The sequence below is a fragment of the Neopelma chrysocephalum genome, unplaced genomic scaffold (assembly GCF_003984885.1).
Source record: "Neopelma chrysocephalum unplaced genomic scaffold, ASM398488v2 Primary Assembly neopelma1_321, whole genome shotgun sequence".
Lineage (NCBI taxonomy): Eukaryota > Metazoa > Chordata > Aves > Passeriformes > Pipridae > Neopelma > Neopelma chrysocephalum.
In genome coordinates, this window is record NW_020897984.1 from 415,051 (window position 1) to 432,259 (window position 17,209).

The 17,209-nt window shown below is 41.6% G+C and overlaps 2 protein-coding genes across 6 annotated transcripts in view; one reads left to right on the top strand and one right to left on the bottom strand.

Moving 5' to 3' along the window:
- CCDC57 (coiled-coil domain containing 57) overlaps positions 1 to 1,204 on the bottom strand; it is a 38,860-nt gene extending 37,656 nt beyond the window's left edge. Inside the window, exons 1-2 of the mRNA XM_027705211.1 lie at positions 1,068 to 1,204; positions 204 to 672 (exon numbers count right to left, since the gene is read on the bottom strand). Of these exons, the coding sequence (XP_027561012.1) occupies positions 204 to 672; positions 1,068 to 1,204 (606 nt within the window). The remainder of the gene's footprint in view (positions 1 to 203; positions 673 to 1,067) is intronic.
- Positions 388 to 16,461, top strand: SLC16A3 (solute carrier family 16 member 3). 5 transcript variants are annotated; one of them, XM_027705248.1, is made up of 7 exons: positions 1,713 to 1,743; positions 5,528 to 5,643; positions 6,887 to 7,040; positions 8,328 to 8,569; positions 9,047 to 9,190; positions 9,540 to 10,307; positions 11,588 to 11,929. In XM_027705248.1, exons 4-7 carry the CDS (start codon positions 8,347 to 8,349, stop codon positions 11,872 to 11,874), a joined length of 1,422 nt encoding a protein of 473 aa, XP_027561049.1. In that variant the 5' UTR covers positions 1,713 to 1,743; positions 5,528 to 5,643; positions 6,887 to 7,040; positions 8,328 to 8,346; the 3' UTR covers positions 11,875 to 11,929. The 5 variants fall into 5 exon arrangements, with proteins under 5 accessions (XP_027561046.1, XP_027561045.1, XP_027561049.1 ...); XM_027705247.1 differs by lacking the exon at positions 1,713 to 1,743 and having other exon boundaries at positions 5,304 to 5,643; XM_027705245.1 differs by lacking the exons at positions 1,713 to 1,743; positions 5,528 to 5,643; positions 6,887 to 7,040 and adding an exon at positions 388 to 577.
- Positions 16,462 to 17,209: the final 748 nt, after the last annotated feature.

A 17,209-nucleotide genomic window follows, 5' to 3' on the forward strand; every position in this document is an offset into this window, starting at 1 on the left:
CAAGCATATTTGCAGGGAGCACTCTCTTTGTAGAGGATGAGGAGGGAAGCCTGTAAATTATCTGCAAAATGCACAATATCACACTCAAAATGCCTGAGAAGAAAATAACAAGGCAAGGAAGCTTGCAAGAGTCGCTCTCATGCGAGACAATGAAGAAACTGTGATCGCTCCCTGGAAAACAGAAATAGCAGCACAGAACAAACCTCCACTGTAGAAGTCCATTCATACGTTGAAGTCCACAGCTCAGGTCCTGCTCCTCTGGACAGCCGGTGCATCATCCACGCCGGCAGGACCCAGCCCCGCGCCGGCCTCTGCGCAAGTCCCGGGGCCGCGCAGCACGCGGCCGGCCCTGCGCGGGAGAACCCGTAGCAGCGGGAAGGAGTCACGGCGGCAGTAGGACCCAGGGCGCCCCCGCTGTGGCAGGGGAGGGGCGAGAGCCACAGACCCGCCGCGCCGGAGCTCCGCAGCCGGCGGGACCAGACGGGCTGGGGCGAGCGTGTGCGGGCGCACGGGGACAGCAGCTGCGGTCCGGCGCGAGCACGGTCATCCTCTCGGTGAGGCGCGGGACGTGACTCAGGTACTGAGGCGGAGCCGTCGTGCGTGATGTTGCGGAGCGCTTGCCTGGCGCACGGGGCCGAACGCCGTGGGGAGCGCGGGGAGGGCGGGGGGTTCCTGAGCCGCGTGAACCGACCTCAAAGCCCCCGGCTCACCGAGGGCGCATCTCTGCGTGGGGCTGTCCGGGCCGGCGGATGCGCCCGAGCGCCTCCTAAGCTTTGGACGAGCGCGGCGCGGGAGGCGAAGGTTCATCCTTCGCCCAGAGGCTGCGCTGGGCGCCGGTGCGGCGGTGGGCACGACGCCGACTGTCCTCGCCCCCCTTGGCGCCACCTCACGAGGGACGGCGGGGCGCCGTCCCACCGGCTGCGTTTCTCCCCGCGCATGAGACGAGGAGGGCGCATCTTTTCCTCGGAAAACCCTCGCTGCCGTATGGGTCGCCCAACGTTCTCACAGCCAACGGCCTGAAAGCGCTGTCCGGGCGCTGAGCAGTGCTGGCGACCAAGCCCCGCTACGGGAGAGCGCTGCCCCCAGCTTCCCCCTTTGGCGCCGGGTCACGTCTCGGCTTGCGGTGCCGCCGGCCCCAGCGCACGTACAGTGCCACACCGGTGGCTCGTGAGACACCCGCGAGCTCCGGCTTTGTTCCCGTCATCCCTGGCCTCAGACCGTTACTGGGCGAAGAGGGTCTCCGCGAAAGCCTCGCCTCCGCGGTCCCTTCGCTGCTGCTCACCTCCAGTGTCGAGCCCCGGGGGGTGAATTTCGGAGTTCTTTGTCACAATGGTGACCGCTCAGATCCGTCAGAGCGAGCGACGTGCAGTCTGAGGACCGTCCCTTCGTAAAGGACGTCGTGGCAGCCCCGGGCATGAACTCCGTTACTCGGTTCAGCGAGCGCTCTGAGAACGGTGGGGAGCCTCCCTGGGCTTCGCGAGCATCGCCGAGTGCTCCGCGGGAGCCCCCTCGGCTACGTGCTCCCCCCGGAGCGCCGCTCGGGCGGTCGTGGCCGTGGCCGTTGGCGGCGCCACGACCGCCACCATTGTTTTCCCGACCCCGCTCCTCCCCTGCGGGGCGGCCGCCGCAACCCCTTTCCACTTCTTGGGAAGGAGCTCGTTTTTGCTGCTGCTCGCAATCCACCGGGAATGGTCTGCAGTTTGCCGCCTTCTACGAGGTTCCCCGAAGAAAAAGTGAACAAAGGTGGAGTTGAATTGCAGCAATACAACTTCCTCTCGGGCACAGACCGTTAGCACTGGTTGTGGAAATGCGCTCCTCTTGGGCAGCGGGTTTACGTGCTTTTTGGCTAAAGCAATTGGAAAACCGTTTAGTTTAGAATGTCACAGAGTAAAGTCAAGTATGGGTTTGCAGTGGTTATTTCAGAGGAAGCAGTGTGGCAGTCAGCCGTTTTAAAATGTAAACCAGAATCTATTAGTACAGTACACCTGTTGTGGTTCAGTCAGAAGTATAACACAAGATATATTATTTTATATATTATTTTATATATGATATTTTTATATTTTACATATTATGTTTTTATATTATTTTTATATATTTTATATATAATATTTTATACATTATAAAAATATTAAGGTGATGTTTTAAATTGTGACTGAAGTGGGAATTCACATATCTCAGTGTATAACACCCTATTATGCAGCTGCACTGTCCAAAGTGATTGTGTAATATGACACCTCTGAGCCAGGCGATCTTTTCTCAGTATATTCAGCTACATGTGCTAACCTGGCTTGAGATACAAGTGCATACAAGCACTTTATACATCATGGTAGTTCCATGGTATTCTGCAAAAATTAGCACATATGTCCAGCTGGTGACAGGACTAGACCCTTAATTAGTGTTTATTTAGCTCTGTCACTTTTTGGTTTTATACTAGGCAATAGAAGGACACTTCTTCAAGAATTTTCTGGTTTTTTAAAGCTTCAACACATTACAAAGCCACCACAGCTGTAGGGCTGAAATGAATTTTCATGATACATGAAAATTAGTTGTAAGTATTCAACTGAAGTTGGGGGTCTGCAACTTATATTTTTGAAAGCAGCCAGATAATTCCAATACAACTGAAGTCATGTTTGTCACTTTTCTGTGAACACAGAAAGGGCACATATTCTCTAGTCTTAAGGAGCTGCTGTGATTATGACATTAATGCACTTATGGTAATGGTTGTGGTGTAAAAAAACCTGTAGGCTTTAGAAAAATAAATCTGCTTCTCCAAAAAGTGGGCATTTGATATAGATACAATAACTACAGAGGTTGACAATGCTATTGTTACAGGACTAGTATATTTGTTTTCCCAAATAATGTAAAGAGCAGGGTTCCAATATTTTCATTATATGACATAAACAAACAAATATATAGGCACAACTTTCCCTGTAGAGCACTTTACCCGGCTAATAGAATCTAGACTGGTTAGTATTATTTGCTACACATAAAATTGCAGTGTGTCATTGCAGTCTGCTAATAACTTGTGATAAATGTTACTCACTGTGCTGTAGCAGTGAACGCTTAAGACATTTTGCAGCTAAATGGGGACTGGACATTGTTTAATAGTTAAGCGTTGGTATGGAACGTTACTTACAGCTACAGACAGCACAGGATTATCCTAGGAGTTTTGAGAGAGAGATGAGAGAATGGTGAAAGCTGGCAAACCCTTAAGAAAGGCAGCAGATCTGGAAAACTGTCTCTGATAAAACAGTGGAGGCCAAAATGGGAGAGTGGAAGTCCCTGTGGGGCTTTGTGGGAAGGACAGAAGGTCAGGGTAGGCATTGGCAAATATGGTAATGATTTTGTAGGGAACAGAAGTTTGCAGCAGCCTTTGGAATGAATGTGTAATTCAATTGGCTGATATTTAAGCAGGTAAGCCACAAGAAATGCACTAGTGTGTTATACCAGTGGGCCATCAAAATGGTTTCTATTAAGTACCTGAGTTGTAATAAATAAAATTTGATTTACAGATGTATGTATTAGTATTTAGAGAATCAGGAAGAACTTAAAGTCATGCTGAATAGGCAGATGTCCGTGATGTCAATGCGAAGTATAGTTGTTCTAATGCAGACGGCTGTCACAAGGGTCAAGAATATTAAAATAAAAATACTTTTGCAGGAGTAATTGCCTGCAAAATTTCAGTAGAGTTGGTTAGTCTTCACTCAAACCCAAGAAAAACATACATATTTTGTTTAGTCTGCTTAGATTTTAATACCCTTAAGGGGGCTAATATAGGAGGTTTATGACTCCTATTAGCACAGTATTGAGCAGCATATGCTTTTCAATGTATTCATACCTCCAGCACCCTATGAAGAGAGAATCATTATTTTCTTCACTCCACAGATAAGAAACTGAAGGAGGATCTCTACATTGCTCAGCTTAGACCATCTTCCTCATTTTGTAATTATACAGTTCTCAACCTGGTGGGGTTCCTGACTGAATTCCAGCCTGAACTGGGTTCCCTATCTGGAAATCCATGTTCTATTTTTGATTAGCATTTTTTATTTGTATCATAGGAATTCAAGGTTGGGTAGATTTCTGCCATGGTTAGAAGAAATTACTTTTTCTTGAGAATTCTTGAAATTAATTCTTCCTGAGAACGGGAAGTTCTTAAGATATATACGTCCGCCTACATACTCACAAATGTCCTTTCTACCCAAACTGCTGACCATGAAGTACTGCTATGTGGCCAATAAGAGTATTGGCTAAACACAAATAATAGATTCTTGCAATTTCTAGCTGCTCCTTTTTATAATCCAAATGCTCCCCTTTTATAGACATCACACCAAAACCACCACCCACAATGCTCCTGACAATCACCTAGTATTTCCTCCTAACTGAGCCTATACTAGTTTCCATAGCAACAGGAAGATAATATCAGGAAGATGAAACCCCATGTATTTAACTACATTTGTCCCCTTTGTTTTACACATTACCAAAGCAAGAACCTATTCATGATAGAAGGAATCTGGAATAAATACTGACAATACTATCATGTCTGTTGTGGAGATATGAAACTGAGCTGCAGCCAGTTAAATGTAATCTTTTGCCTCTAAATAGGGCTGAGCTAGCAAAAGCAGAAAGCAAAGCAAGCTGTTGCAATAGTTATGCTGTAGCCTCCTGTCTTAGCAGGCTTTGATAGCATCCCAGCACTGAAACAAAATCATAAATAAAAATTTTACGTGTGCAAATCAACCACAAGCCCAGCTTTTCTAAAAGTACTGCCCTTGTTTGCACATTGTACACGGGAACCTCTGCACTTCCTTATTAGTTCTTAAGGAGGTGAATACAATCTAGCCTAGTAAGGCACACAGCAAGAGGATGAAGTACATCTTTTGCTGTGTTCATTTTGTTCTAGTTAACAGTCTTTTAATTTTGGCGTGTTACCATGAACTACTGATGGACAAAACCAGATGAATAATGTTAATGGTAGAATCACAGAATGGTTTGGTTTGAAAGGGACCTTAATGTTCGTCTTATTCCAAGGCCCCTGCCATGGGCAGGGACACTTTCCCCTAGACCAAGTTGCGCCGAGCCCTGTCCAACCTGGCCTTGGACACTTCCAAGGATGGGGCAGCCACAGCTTCTCTGGGCAACCTGTGCCAGGGCCTCACCACCCTCACACCCTCCTAATATCTAACCTAAACCTAGTGTCTGTCAGTTTGAAGCCATTCCCCCTTGTCCTCTCACTACATGCCCTTATAACAACTCCCTCTCCAGCCTTCTTGTACCCCTTCAGGCACTGGAAGGCTGCAATAAGGATGCTCCACAGCATCCTCTTCTCCAGGCTGATCAATCCCAGTTCTCTCAGCCTTTCCTCGTAAGAGAGGTTTCTTTTTGATGTATATGTGTGCAAATTAAACCACTCTTTAAAGGATGGCATTTCAAGATCTGTTATGCTGGTTTATGGTTATTTTTAGCCAAATGTGGTAATAGACATGACAAAAAGAAGAGTAAATGGATGATACTGTTTGTTTCCCCATAGGCTTATTTTTATGAATGCTGGAAAGTAGGCCATGTTCCCTCACATCAGCAAGTCTTGCTCTTTAATCACAGCAGCACATAAAACCGTTTTAGAGACTGTTTCTCATAGCAAAGATGGTAAGTCCCGTAGGGCAGGTGGAACAGAATACGTCTCTTACAGGCTGACTTGCTCTGCTGGGCATGAAAGGACGGCAAAGGAAGAGGATGTTTCCACCTCGTGTAGGGGAACCGAGCTCCGGCTGCCGCGAGCGCTGGGCGGGGGAGCGGCCCCGGCCCCGCCCGCAGCTCGCGGGCAGCGCCCGCCCCTCGCCCAGTCACGTCCCGCACGTCTCAGTGCGGCGGGGCCGCCACAGCGCGGGTCACGCGGGGCCGCGGCGGGAGCGGCCTCCGCAGCCCCCGCCCGCCCGGGGCTTCCCCCGGGCCGCGCTCGCGGCGGACCTGGAGCGCCGGGTTCACTTCTGTCCCCCCGGAGAAGCTCGAACGGTTCCCTTATGAAGGAACACGCGAGCTGCCAACTAACTGGTTCTTGACGGGCGCTTCCTCACGCAGATATCGGGACTCTGCACTGTAGGACTGCAGAAGCTGCCCTTTGAACATCTTTCCTGTCGACGCAGTAGACTCACCGTGCCTTTCTGCAGGAAGCAGCACGGGGGTGAATGCCATAAGCCACTGAATATCCCTATCCAGCACTTTAAGCAGTCTGGAGAGATTGCCAGTTGCTATTTTTCAACAAAGCATGCTCACGTGTTATTGCTAGCTTTTTGTTGCTACTAGATGTTTAATGCAAACAACCCTTTCCCCCAACATTTTAAACATTCACTCCCAGTGAAATGTTCTGACAGTTTGGAAGTAGTGTGACAATTCCTCCTACGCCCTGGACTCCAGTTTTTTATCTTATTCCTGTTCTTTATACATTTGAACTGAGATACTTTAATCAGCATTTCCCCTGTTATCATCAATCCTAGAGAGTTGCCACTGTCACAAAGGATTACACTTTGTGTACCTACTCCGTGCTGTCTGGTTATTGCTTCAAAAAAATAAGTCCTTATTTGAATAAGGCTTTATACCTTCTTTCAAACAGAAGTTACTGGGAAAAACAATTTTGAAGGGTGGACAGATCCCAGTGTCAGAAGTGCAGAGATGCATCTTAAGACTTATTTAGCAACCTAAAGCCTACTGCAGAAATTGCCCAGTCTACCAAGCTATGTATTTTTACATATTCTTACAGCAATCAGCAAATGAGCCATCTGCAGCCTCAGATGACTGGTTTTGTTGAGGTATTCAATTTCCCTTATTGTTAAACCATTTTACGTTCTAGTTGTATGGACTTAAGATGAATTGTTTTCTATTTGATTTCCAGAAACCAGAAAACTGGTGAAGCCAGTACTGTGAGACTTACTGTTCTCGTACAGCCCAGGGTAATAAAACAGCAATAGTCATGGCAAGATTTATTTCTGTATCTGTATATAAAGTTGTTTCTTCCAGGAAGTGGGAGTGCTGGTCTAAATGACATAGTAAGTATGTCCATACAGGCGTATTAACAATCATCCTTTTGGTGCTCAGTTGTCTAAACAAGTCTTCATCAGATTGTTGTGCCACACGCAGTCTGGTTGTGAAATGGAGATGTAAGAACTACATAGTTCCCAATTTACAACAATCGCTGTGCAAGCCTATTCTGTTGAAAGCAGAAGCATTCTTCAGTGATGAACACCTCTAATGTGCAACCGTGCTTGCACTCCTCTTTTAGACACTATTGTAGAGAACACTGACACAGTAGGAGTCATCAACTGAACTTTAAAAAAATGGCCAATTTTTGTACATGTAAGATTTAATGTGTAACTTGTTTGAAGCTCACCTCAACATTTTCAAGACTTCTGTAGTACACAGACCCTACAAAAACCTAATTGCTGTGATGCAATACCTCCCTGCACTCCTCACATAACATGGGGACACTTTATGTGCCTTTTCAGTGGCTTTTTTCACCCCGTATCTCTCTAAGACTTGGCAGCATTACACATTCTCATGAGAAAAGATTTTTCATATGCAAAGCTGCTTATGACTGCTTATAGATGTGAAAAATTAGATTCATTAAATATATTTTTTTTTTACTGCTAATGTACTAACAACAATGGAAAGTATTTGCTTCACGCAGTCAGTGATACTGAACATTGCTACAGTTACTAACTCCCAGCATCCACAAAGACTGCCTGTGCAGATTTTCACTGCACTTTAGCTTAGGTACTTACTCGATGGCTGACAACTTATCAGCATCTCAAGGGATCTCTATATCTTTACAAGATAGCAGAGTATCAGGGCAGTATTGCTATCCTCAGTAGGAACAAAAAGCCAGGGTGATTAGTCCACTGTTGCATAGAACTCTTCTGATGCACCAGATCTTCTACAGGCATAGTCCAGGAGCTTCACATAACAAGGTCTTGTAACAAAAATCCTGCAGACTTTAATGCAGTAGTTATTACATATCTGTGAAAATCAAATACATCCCTGACCTGCTGTAATGGCTTCAGTTTTTCTATGGAACAGTGATTTGGTTGAAATCCAGTTTTGACTGAGAGCTGTGAGGGGACATTTAGAACACAGATTGTGCATCTCCTTTTTATGTATTTTTGCAAGCTTTGAAAGAACTAAACCTGAACAAGGAATAGGTACAATTGCAGTGCATCTTCAAGACTTTTATTTAAAGCAGTCCTATACCTTATTTTTAATCGTTCTCCAATTTTTGCCAATTTTGGTTAGATAATCATCCCAATGTCTATAGATACTAATTGCTTTTTGTTTCTTAGGGAACACGCAAGCTTCATCATGGGAGCTGTAGTTGCTGATGATGGTCCATCTGGTGTTAAAGCCCCTGATGGAGGCTGGGGCTGGGCTGTCCTTTTTGGCTGTTTTATCATCACAGGATTCTCCTATGCCTTTCCTAAGGCAGTTAGTGTTTTCTTTAAAGAACTTATCCGGGAATTTGGCATTGGATATAGTGACACTGCATGGATTTCCTCCATTCTGTTGGCCATGCTTTATGGAACAGGTGAGTAGTTATCTGTTTTTGAAACAGTATTGTGTCATACAATGAAGTTTGTAAATCATATGGCTATTTACAGCATGTATCATGACTGCCTATCGTTACTTGTGTGCAAGTAAGGTATTCCAAAGAAGTATTACTATTAATCACATAAATCAGTTATTTAAATCCAGCTTGGATTTAAATTAAGTCTCTGTAACTCAGTATTTACTAGATGATGCAAAAGAAAAATTGCATGGCACTCTGAAGACAAAAAAGATAAGTATTTGACTGTAGAGGAAAGAACACTCTTCCTCATTGGTTTGACTGTACGGAGAAAGCAGGAAAGAATCACAGAATCACTGAGGTTGGGAAGACCTTAGACCTTTAAGATCATTGACTCCAACCACTGTGAAGTCCACCAAAGAAGAAATGCAAAGTGACATAAAATCAATTCCAAAGATTCGTTTATCTTAGCAACTCTAACTTGCTTTTCTTGCCTAGGTCCACTGTGTAGTGTATGTGTCAACCGCTTTGGCTGTCGTCCTGTCATGCTGGTGGGTGGCCTTTTTGCCTCCATGGGGATGGTGATAGCTTCCTTCTGTACAAGCATCGTTCAGATCTATCTAACTGCAGGTGTGATTACTGGTAAGTAGTGTGTATTGCTGAAAATGAGTTAATGTATGTCTTAGCTTTAGGTTGAAGTTTTCTAAATGTCATAAATACCTGAAGCATCATGATCACCCAAATGGATTTTAATAAAGATGGCAGATAAATGTGGAATTAAACTGTCGTTTATTTTTGCTATGAATATTTAATAGCATGAAGTGTAATCATAAAGTACAAGAATATTATGGAGGTGGAATGCTTTAAAAATGTTACCTTAGATTTCTTCTGTCCATTTGGAATAAAACTATTTTCTCTTTTTTTGTAATCGTAATTTCTTTAATAGTGATATTGTAGGCCGGTATTATTTTTTATGTATCCTCTGTTACAGGTTTGGGTCTGGCACTAAACTTTCAGCCGTCACTCATCATGTTAAACCGTTACTTTGACAAACGCCGGCCCTTGGCCAACGGGCTCTCTGCCGCTGGGAGTCCAGTGTTTCTTTGTGCTCTATCACCGCTGGGGCAGATACTACAACATGAGTATGGCTGGAGAGGAGGATTCCTTATACTGGGTGGGATGCTGCTCAACTGCTGTGTATGTGGAGCACTAATGAGACCTTTGGAGCCACCCAAAAAGTCTGAAGCTACCAAAGAGCCAGCTGAGAAGAAAGTGAAGAAAAAACTTCTGGATTTCAGTGTGTTTAAAGATGGTGGTTTTGTAATCTATGCCCTAGCAGCATCTATCATGGTGCTTGGCCTCTTTGTTCCCCCAGTTTTTGTTGTGAGTTATGCCAAGGATTTAGGCTATCAAGACACCAAAGCAGCTTTTCTTCTGACTATTCTGGGATTCATTGATATCTTTGCTCGGCCTATTTGTGGAATGGTAGCTGGTCTTAAATGGGTTAGACCGCGTTGTGTCTACCTCTTCAGTTTTGCTATGATTTTCAATGGTTTCACAGATCTCATGGGTTCGATGTCTGTTGATTATGGTGGACTGGTGGTCTTTTGCATTTTCTTTGGCATTTCTTATGGAATGGTAGGTGCTCTTCAATTTGAAGTTCTCATGGCTATTGTTGGTACTCAGAAGTTTTCCAGTGCTATCGGTTTAGTGCTCCTGGCAGAAGCTATGGCTGTTCTAATTGGTCCACCATCAGCAGGTAAGTATTCCATTTAGTTCAGAATTCAAAACCATGTGCACTGCATCCATTTACACAAAATTTAAGGGAGCAGAGAAAAGGATGAGAGTCACTCAAGAAATGCAGATTGTGCCAGTGTTGCACATGCTTCGAGGGCTTTCTGCAGTTACACTCTGAAATAGACCAAGAGGAGGTGGGATGAATCTTTTCTCCTTCTCGGATCCATTTCAGTATTGGTTAAATTGCCATCTGGAGATGCTGCTATTTCTCCTCTGAAAGCCTGCACTGAATCTCCTATTGGCAGATATCTGACTGGGATTCAGAATATGAAACCTGTCAATTTTCTTTGGAAAGCACTAGGACGGGTTCTCTATACCCATGGTAGTTTTGGAGAAGGAAAGAAAACATTGGAAGAAAAAAAATCTTACAAGGAGGAGTATAAAACTGGACTACTTTAAGGAAGGTAGACTGCTTCTATTGCACTTGAGTCACAACTCAAGAATAAGGAAACATGACAACATAGTCAAATTCATTAATTTGAAGTAAAAATGAAAATTAATTACTAATCAAAGAACACATATTTTACAGATCCTGAACTGAAACACACTTTGCCTCCCAAACCCCAACAGTTCATTGACATAAAATGTTTACACCATACACTAACAAATGTGAAGTATTTTTATTGTGACAGAACCTCCTTCCTGGGAGTTCTATGGAAGTACTATGGAAGTACTATGCACTACTTTCTTTGATCTTCAGGTTCAGAGCAGCACTTCCTTCACATCCTCCCACCTGTTCTTTCACATCCACCAAGTCCTGTGAAAACTTAACTTTACTAAAGTGTCAGAATCAGTCAATTACTCTAGACTGACTACTAAGTAAGATTTGCATCTTAAGCAGACATCCCATGGAGAAAGTTAAATGAGATTGGGAGCAAGAGGAAGCTGATGATACAGATCCTGGCCATAGATGTACACATTTTTATCTGAAATACATAGCACTTGTTTCATCTCTTGCATATGAAGGCTAGGCTGGTTTCATTTCAGTTGAATTGCATGAGTGTGTGTGTGCATGGGAGTATGTGTTTTGGGATGTGATGTAATGTCAGTGACTGTTAAATTGAACTGAAATAATTGAGAAATATTTTGTTATAAATTTGTTAAAATCCTATTTTGAAAAACTTGCTTATAGATAATCATGGTAATTCTAGACAGCAGTGATTTAAATGTTTTAAAAAAGCAGAAAAAATTTGCTGCAAAATAATCGCTTTTATTAATTATCTGGAATGTTACCTTTTTCAGGAAAACTCCTGGATGCAACAGGGAGGTACATGTTTGTATTCATTATTGCTGGAATTGAAGTTACCACCTCAGCACTTGTATTGGCCTTGGGAAATTTCTTCTGCATTAAGAAAAAATCGGAAGAACCACATACAAAAGAAGAAGCAGCAGAAAGAGAGGAATTAAACAAATCTGAAGACAAAACTCCTGAAGACGCCAAGGTGGACTCTATTGAAGTGGAGCAGTTTCTGAAAGATGAGCCTGAAAAAAATGGCGAAGTTGTAACTAACCCAGAAACATGTGTGTGAGCATGACAGGGAATCGAAAAGTGTTTAGAAAAGAAAGATTTCCAACACTATTTATTTTAGAAACAGAACTAGTTTAGGGCTGGGCCATCTGCTTTAGTAACTGGAAGCTAGTCAGCTCATCAGATCTCTTTGGAAGCTGATTAGCTGGACAACTTATTGGAAAATCAGCTTTATCAGTAAAAGGTGGAGCATTGTGATTATACTTTTTACGTAAACTAAAAAGCTTTTATAAACACAAGTAGGCTCTTGCTATGCATCACAGAAACTGCTCACTTGGAAGAGGTATAGGAAAAGTATATTTTAAGAAAAGTGGACTTATACGGATGTTTTCAGACAATATTGATGAAATCGCTGTGTTGTGTGGCTAAGTATAATTTCCCTGTGTTCTTTGTGAAGGGAAAAGAGTTTGAGATGGAGAAAAATCTCAGGAACTTAACGGTCTCCATTAGGTTTTTGAATTTCTTACCTTTTTAGATTTTTTAGATTAATTGGCTCAGTCCTAATTTAATTTTGATAATATCTGTAACTTTGACTTATGTAAATGTATTTCTGAGTTCTGTCTAAACCTGTAACCTTTGTAATTATCATCTGGAAATTCTGTTTGTGAAAAGGCATATTACAGATAGTGTCCTGATTAGATGACACAAGTGGTATTCTGAGGTAGTATACTGAAAGAAAAAAAATGAGCAGAATTGATCCTGACAGACCTTAAGCAAACAAAATTAGCCTACATTACATATACTGTGTTCAGTACGATTTCCCTAGAGCACTGAAAAATATTATGAGTAACATAGAGAACATGGATATTAGATTTAGTAGAATAATCTGAAAAAGTATCCATTTTGTATATAAAAAAGTGGTGCAAGTTTCCAGATGTCCTATAAATTAGAGTGGGTAGACTTAGGGAAGAGACTGGACTAGTTTGAAACATGTTAGCCATCTATAGAATGCAATGATATTAGCATCACAGGAAGGTCTTAACAAATTTGGTTTTGGTTTGTTTTCTGTCTTCCCCTCCCTCTCCCCCCCATTTATCCCACTTCCCTATCCTTTTGCTTAATCTATGGAAGTTCAAAGTGCCATTTCTGCTGGCTAAGGAAACACAACAGAACCGTTGATCATATTTATGACAGCACTGCACTGAAATAGAAAAGGAAGGCACAAGGAAGGCATTCTATTTTTTTCACCCAAACACATTGAAGAAATGTAATTTTTTTGTACAAAATCATATTTCTGCAGCTTACCTTTCAGATCTGCTTATAAAAATCTGTCTAGGCTTTGTGACTGCAGTAACAATCTTCAAAACAGACTACATGTAACAGATCCGGTTTTCTTACTGGTAGCGAAGGAATACTGGCTTTCAGGTGCCAAAATTGTTCTGCTTAATAACTGAAAACTTAAAGATGCTAATCCCTTAAAACCCTATATCCCTTTTATATTGACATCATTAATTGTTTCATACTTTACCATTATTAACAGAAACAAAGTGCCAAAACCATGAACTATCTCAGCTACCAGCTTCCATTCTGCTAGTTTCTTCAGAATGGCTTTGCATCATTAGGACAACCTTATACAGAAATTGAGAAGTTAGGATCGTGACTTTTAAAAGAAATAGATGCTGCACAGAATAAACTGTTTATTTTTATATCACATGTAGTGTGTTACTTTAGAGCCTTTTATTAATTTAGTGGCAGGAAATGCAGTGACATTTCCCAGTTACAAGAGCGTAGTCATGGAACTTAGCTCCAGTTTGCTAAAGACTAAATTGATACTTGAAACACAACACTGCTAGCTCCAGAAGGCAAGAGAAAAATGGAATCCACAGAGTAGTTTATCGTATCCCTGTGATACATTTATGGTATACCTAGAAGCTGCTTCAGATGATTCATGAAGACCTGATAAAGCTTTCAGATTGGGGTTCCCTGCTCTGTTTCAAAAAGCAAAAACTGGAAATGTTCCCAAAGGTGAATTCAGATTCTCAGCCATTTTTGTCTTACTGTGGCTTTTGATCACTGGATTTCTTTGCTAAATAATGCTACACTGTTATTACAGAACTAAATGGTTATTCCTTTAACCTCAGGTTTTGGCACAATTTTAAGTTTCTGTACATTCTGCAAATTGTCTAGATGGCTTTGTATGTGACAGAATATCCTTTGTGCTTATCATACTGACTTTCCAGATTTGTGTTTCATTTTTCATACATAATACTTTTATGGATAAGCTGAAACAAGAAGTGTTATGTTACAATTTTATATGATTGAGGCAGAAAAGGAAGTTATGAAGACAGTGGAAAGCCATTTCAACAAGACACCATAAATAACCTCGTAAGTAAAACCTAGTGTTCACAGGAAGGGCCTTTGACTCAAAGATGAATTACTCTGACTAGGACTGCCAGTGTTCTTGAGCTGTTTTCAGCACAGACCTACCACTGGACTGAGGTGTTTGTAACAGCGGGAGATGCTTTACTACACGAGAGTGGTCAAATCACAGGACTCCTTTATCGACTGAGAAATAAAAGGGCTAGAATTTAATTTGCTAAGAAGTTTAAAAAGCTTTTACCATTTTCATTAATTACAAAAAGCATCACCGCAAAGATGAGAAGCTCCTAATGCAGCTCTCTTAGCAACACCAGAACTGGCAGGCTTAAGTGTTATTTCAGAGTTCTGGAGTCAGTTAAGCTCCCTGCTCCCATTCTGTCCCATCCAAAGGTAACACCCAGGTGTGTGCAAGCCCTCCAGTCCTCTATCTGTTCAGCTGCCTTAATTTCCTTGGAAAGAGATTGCTTATATTGATGGAAAAGAAACCTCCATCCATGCCAGATCCCAACCCAGACACCTGTTGGCCAGTATGAGGGTGTGCTGCAGCATGTAAAACTGCTCCTACTGACATGGGCCACAAAGGCCTTCACACTGAGCTCCTGTTTTACAGACCTTCCTCCTTCCTACACCAAGACCTTAAAAAAAAAAAGCAAGCAGCGAATCCTTTGGTTCCTAGCACTGTCTAGCCAGGCTCCTTATTTTAACTCTGCTTATTGTGTATTTAATATTTAAATATACGTGTAAATAAAAATAAATATATATAAAATATATTTTCTATATTTAAAAGCAAGGAATTGCTTTTAAATCCCTCCAGGTATTTTGGTATAGTATTTCTTTAATCCCAACACCACTGAGATCCCCCTAAAAGCAGTCTGTGAGATATGCTCTTCCATATATTTCGAGGATGCGCATGGTCAGAGTCATAAAGCAATGCTAAAGAGACACTAATGCCCAAGGACACAGGCAGAACAGTTTCATGCGACATCTACCCAGACGAACCTTTGTGCAACCTCTACCTGGTTAAAATTTTGTGATTTGAAAAAAAGGAGAGGGAAAAGGAAAGGAATGCAGGTAATTATGCAACTGAATTGCCAAGCATCCAAAATTATAATTTGCTCTTTCCTTTGAAACAAATGTAATTTCGTTAGACACGTAGTTGATAAATATATATCTAAGAAGTCTGTAAAGCAAACCATCAATGGAAACAAGTGCAAAAAATCCAAGTATAAGACTATAAAATTGCTGAAAGACAGTTTTCATAGATTATGCCTCTGAAACTAATGGGCAGTCTTTTACTGAACAGGTGAGCAAAATTTTTGAAGCATTTTAGATCTTCATACTTTCTATAAATTGTATACTACAGGATTTATGCTTAAAATACTGTATGTTTTTTGTGTAATTGACCTTAAGCCCTTATCTTCCTGATGCAAGGAGAGGAAATGTGTATAAATGTCAGGAACACACAGAGACTATATAAAGAGGTGTACATGTGTATGCACATATATTTTTGCATATGTATGTATCAATCTATATATATATATCAAACATGCAGCAGAGTAAACAGAGACAGTTCGCCCATTTATTATAGGCAATGAGCAGAGTTAAAATTATTTCCTTCCTCCTCCTAAGTTTGCCTTTTTAAAAATTCTAAATAAAATATCTTGCAGCTATTTGGAGCCTTGAAGACCTCAGTAGAACTAAAAGTCTTGAAGTGATGCAGCTATCTGTTTAAAGCTAAGCCAGTTCCCTAAAGTTAAGACTTGAGATGGTATGAAGGTATGGTGTGAAGGACTGGACAGTTCTTGTGCTGGTTAATATTAAATCCCATACACAAAAATGTGTGTTAAGCAATGTAAAATCATTCTCTAAAAAGAAGTTAGAATACTCCCCTAACCAAGCAATCAAACTTCAAAATGAAAAAACCAGAATTCACATATGCACCTTTGGTACATCCCAAAGAAAAGGTTTAGTTTGGTAGACAATCACAAACAGAGGAATTTCAGCAGAATGCAAACTCTTCCATGTTACAGGGCTAAGTACTCACTTATGTATGTGTGTGTGAGTGTGTGTGTGCGCGCGCCACACTTTCTTTAGGATTATGGGAATACACCTCAATTTTGTGCGAGATGAAATTTTGTTTCTTGTTAACGCACTTTAATGTAATGTGTACATTTATACTTAGATTTTTTTTTTATGCTTTTCTAGTACACTGTTGCAAATGTAGTGAATAAATATCTGGTTGTCAAAAACTGTGGGTTTGAGAAAATAAGCTCAGAAAAAATAACTTTAGCACCCAGATTTGGAAACTGGGCTCCATTTGCACACGCTCAAACAGCTATACAGAGGCAAAGTGTTTCTAGAGAACAAGTGACACTTAGCTGACAGGCAGCCAGAATTTTATGTGGGCAAGGGGGCTGCTTTTGCCATGACTCATAGTTTGGCCAATTCCAAAATGGGTATGTCCTTTTGCTGTAAATGATCCTGAAGACTATTTTAAAGCGTCAACTAATTTAAGAGCTATTAATTTTGTGCTGCTCTGTGTAAAAATTATTATTCTCCTCTGAGGATTGCTCCAGGTTTTGTTTGCAGGTGAAGTTTTATGAACTACTATGACTAATAAAGCCCTAAATATTTTGAGTAGTGACCTGCCAGCAAGCTGTCTATTGTCAAGTGCTGCTCTTTAGAACTTGAAAGTTCCCAAGAAAACAGTGTAAGAATACATTTATGGTGAGGGTTTTTTGGATCTTTTAATACCCTAGCTAAGACTGGCTCCTCAAGGTATAATCTCAAGGCTACACTCAAGTGAATCAAAATTAGTCTCTTCAATGTAACAAGACCTACCTTTTGCTATCTACAAGGCTGACACCTAATTCTGCTTAATTCCAAGTATCTGGTGAGAAATTTTTGAGAAATCTTTCTAAGATCAGCTTCAACTGTATATATTTACATTGAAAAGATCATAGGTGTAGTGTGTGTACATAAACCTCCATGTTTGAATAAATATATGATTACTTTTT

What these genes read in the sequence shown, in the direction of transcription:
- SLC16A3 (XM_027705244.1), top strand. Translation starts at nt 1,415, where the DNA reads ATGAACTCCGTTACTCGGTTCAGCGAGCGCTCTGAGAACGGTGGGGAG. An exon ending in CGAAGAAAAAGTGAACAAAG is followed by an intron (nt 1,744 to 8,327) that starts GTGGAGTTGAAT and finishes TTTGTTTCTTAG; the next exon opens with GGAACACGCAAGCTTCATCA. An exon ending in AACTGCAGGTGTGATTACTG is followed by an intron (nt 9,191 to 9,539) that starts GTAAGTAGTGTG and finishes CCTCTGTTACAG; the next exon opens with GTTTGGGTCTGGCACTAAAC.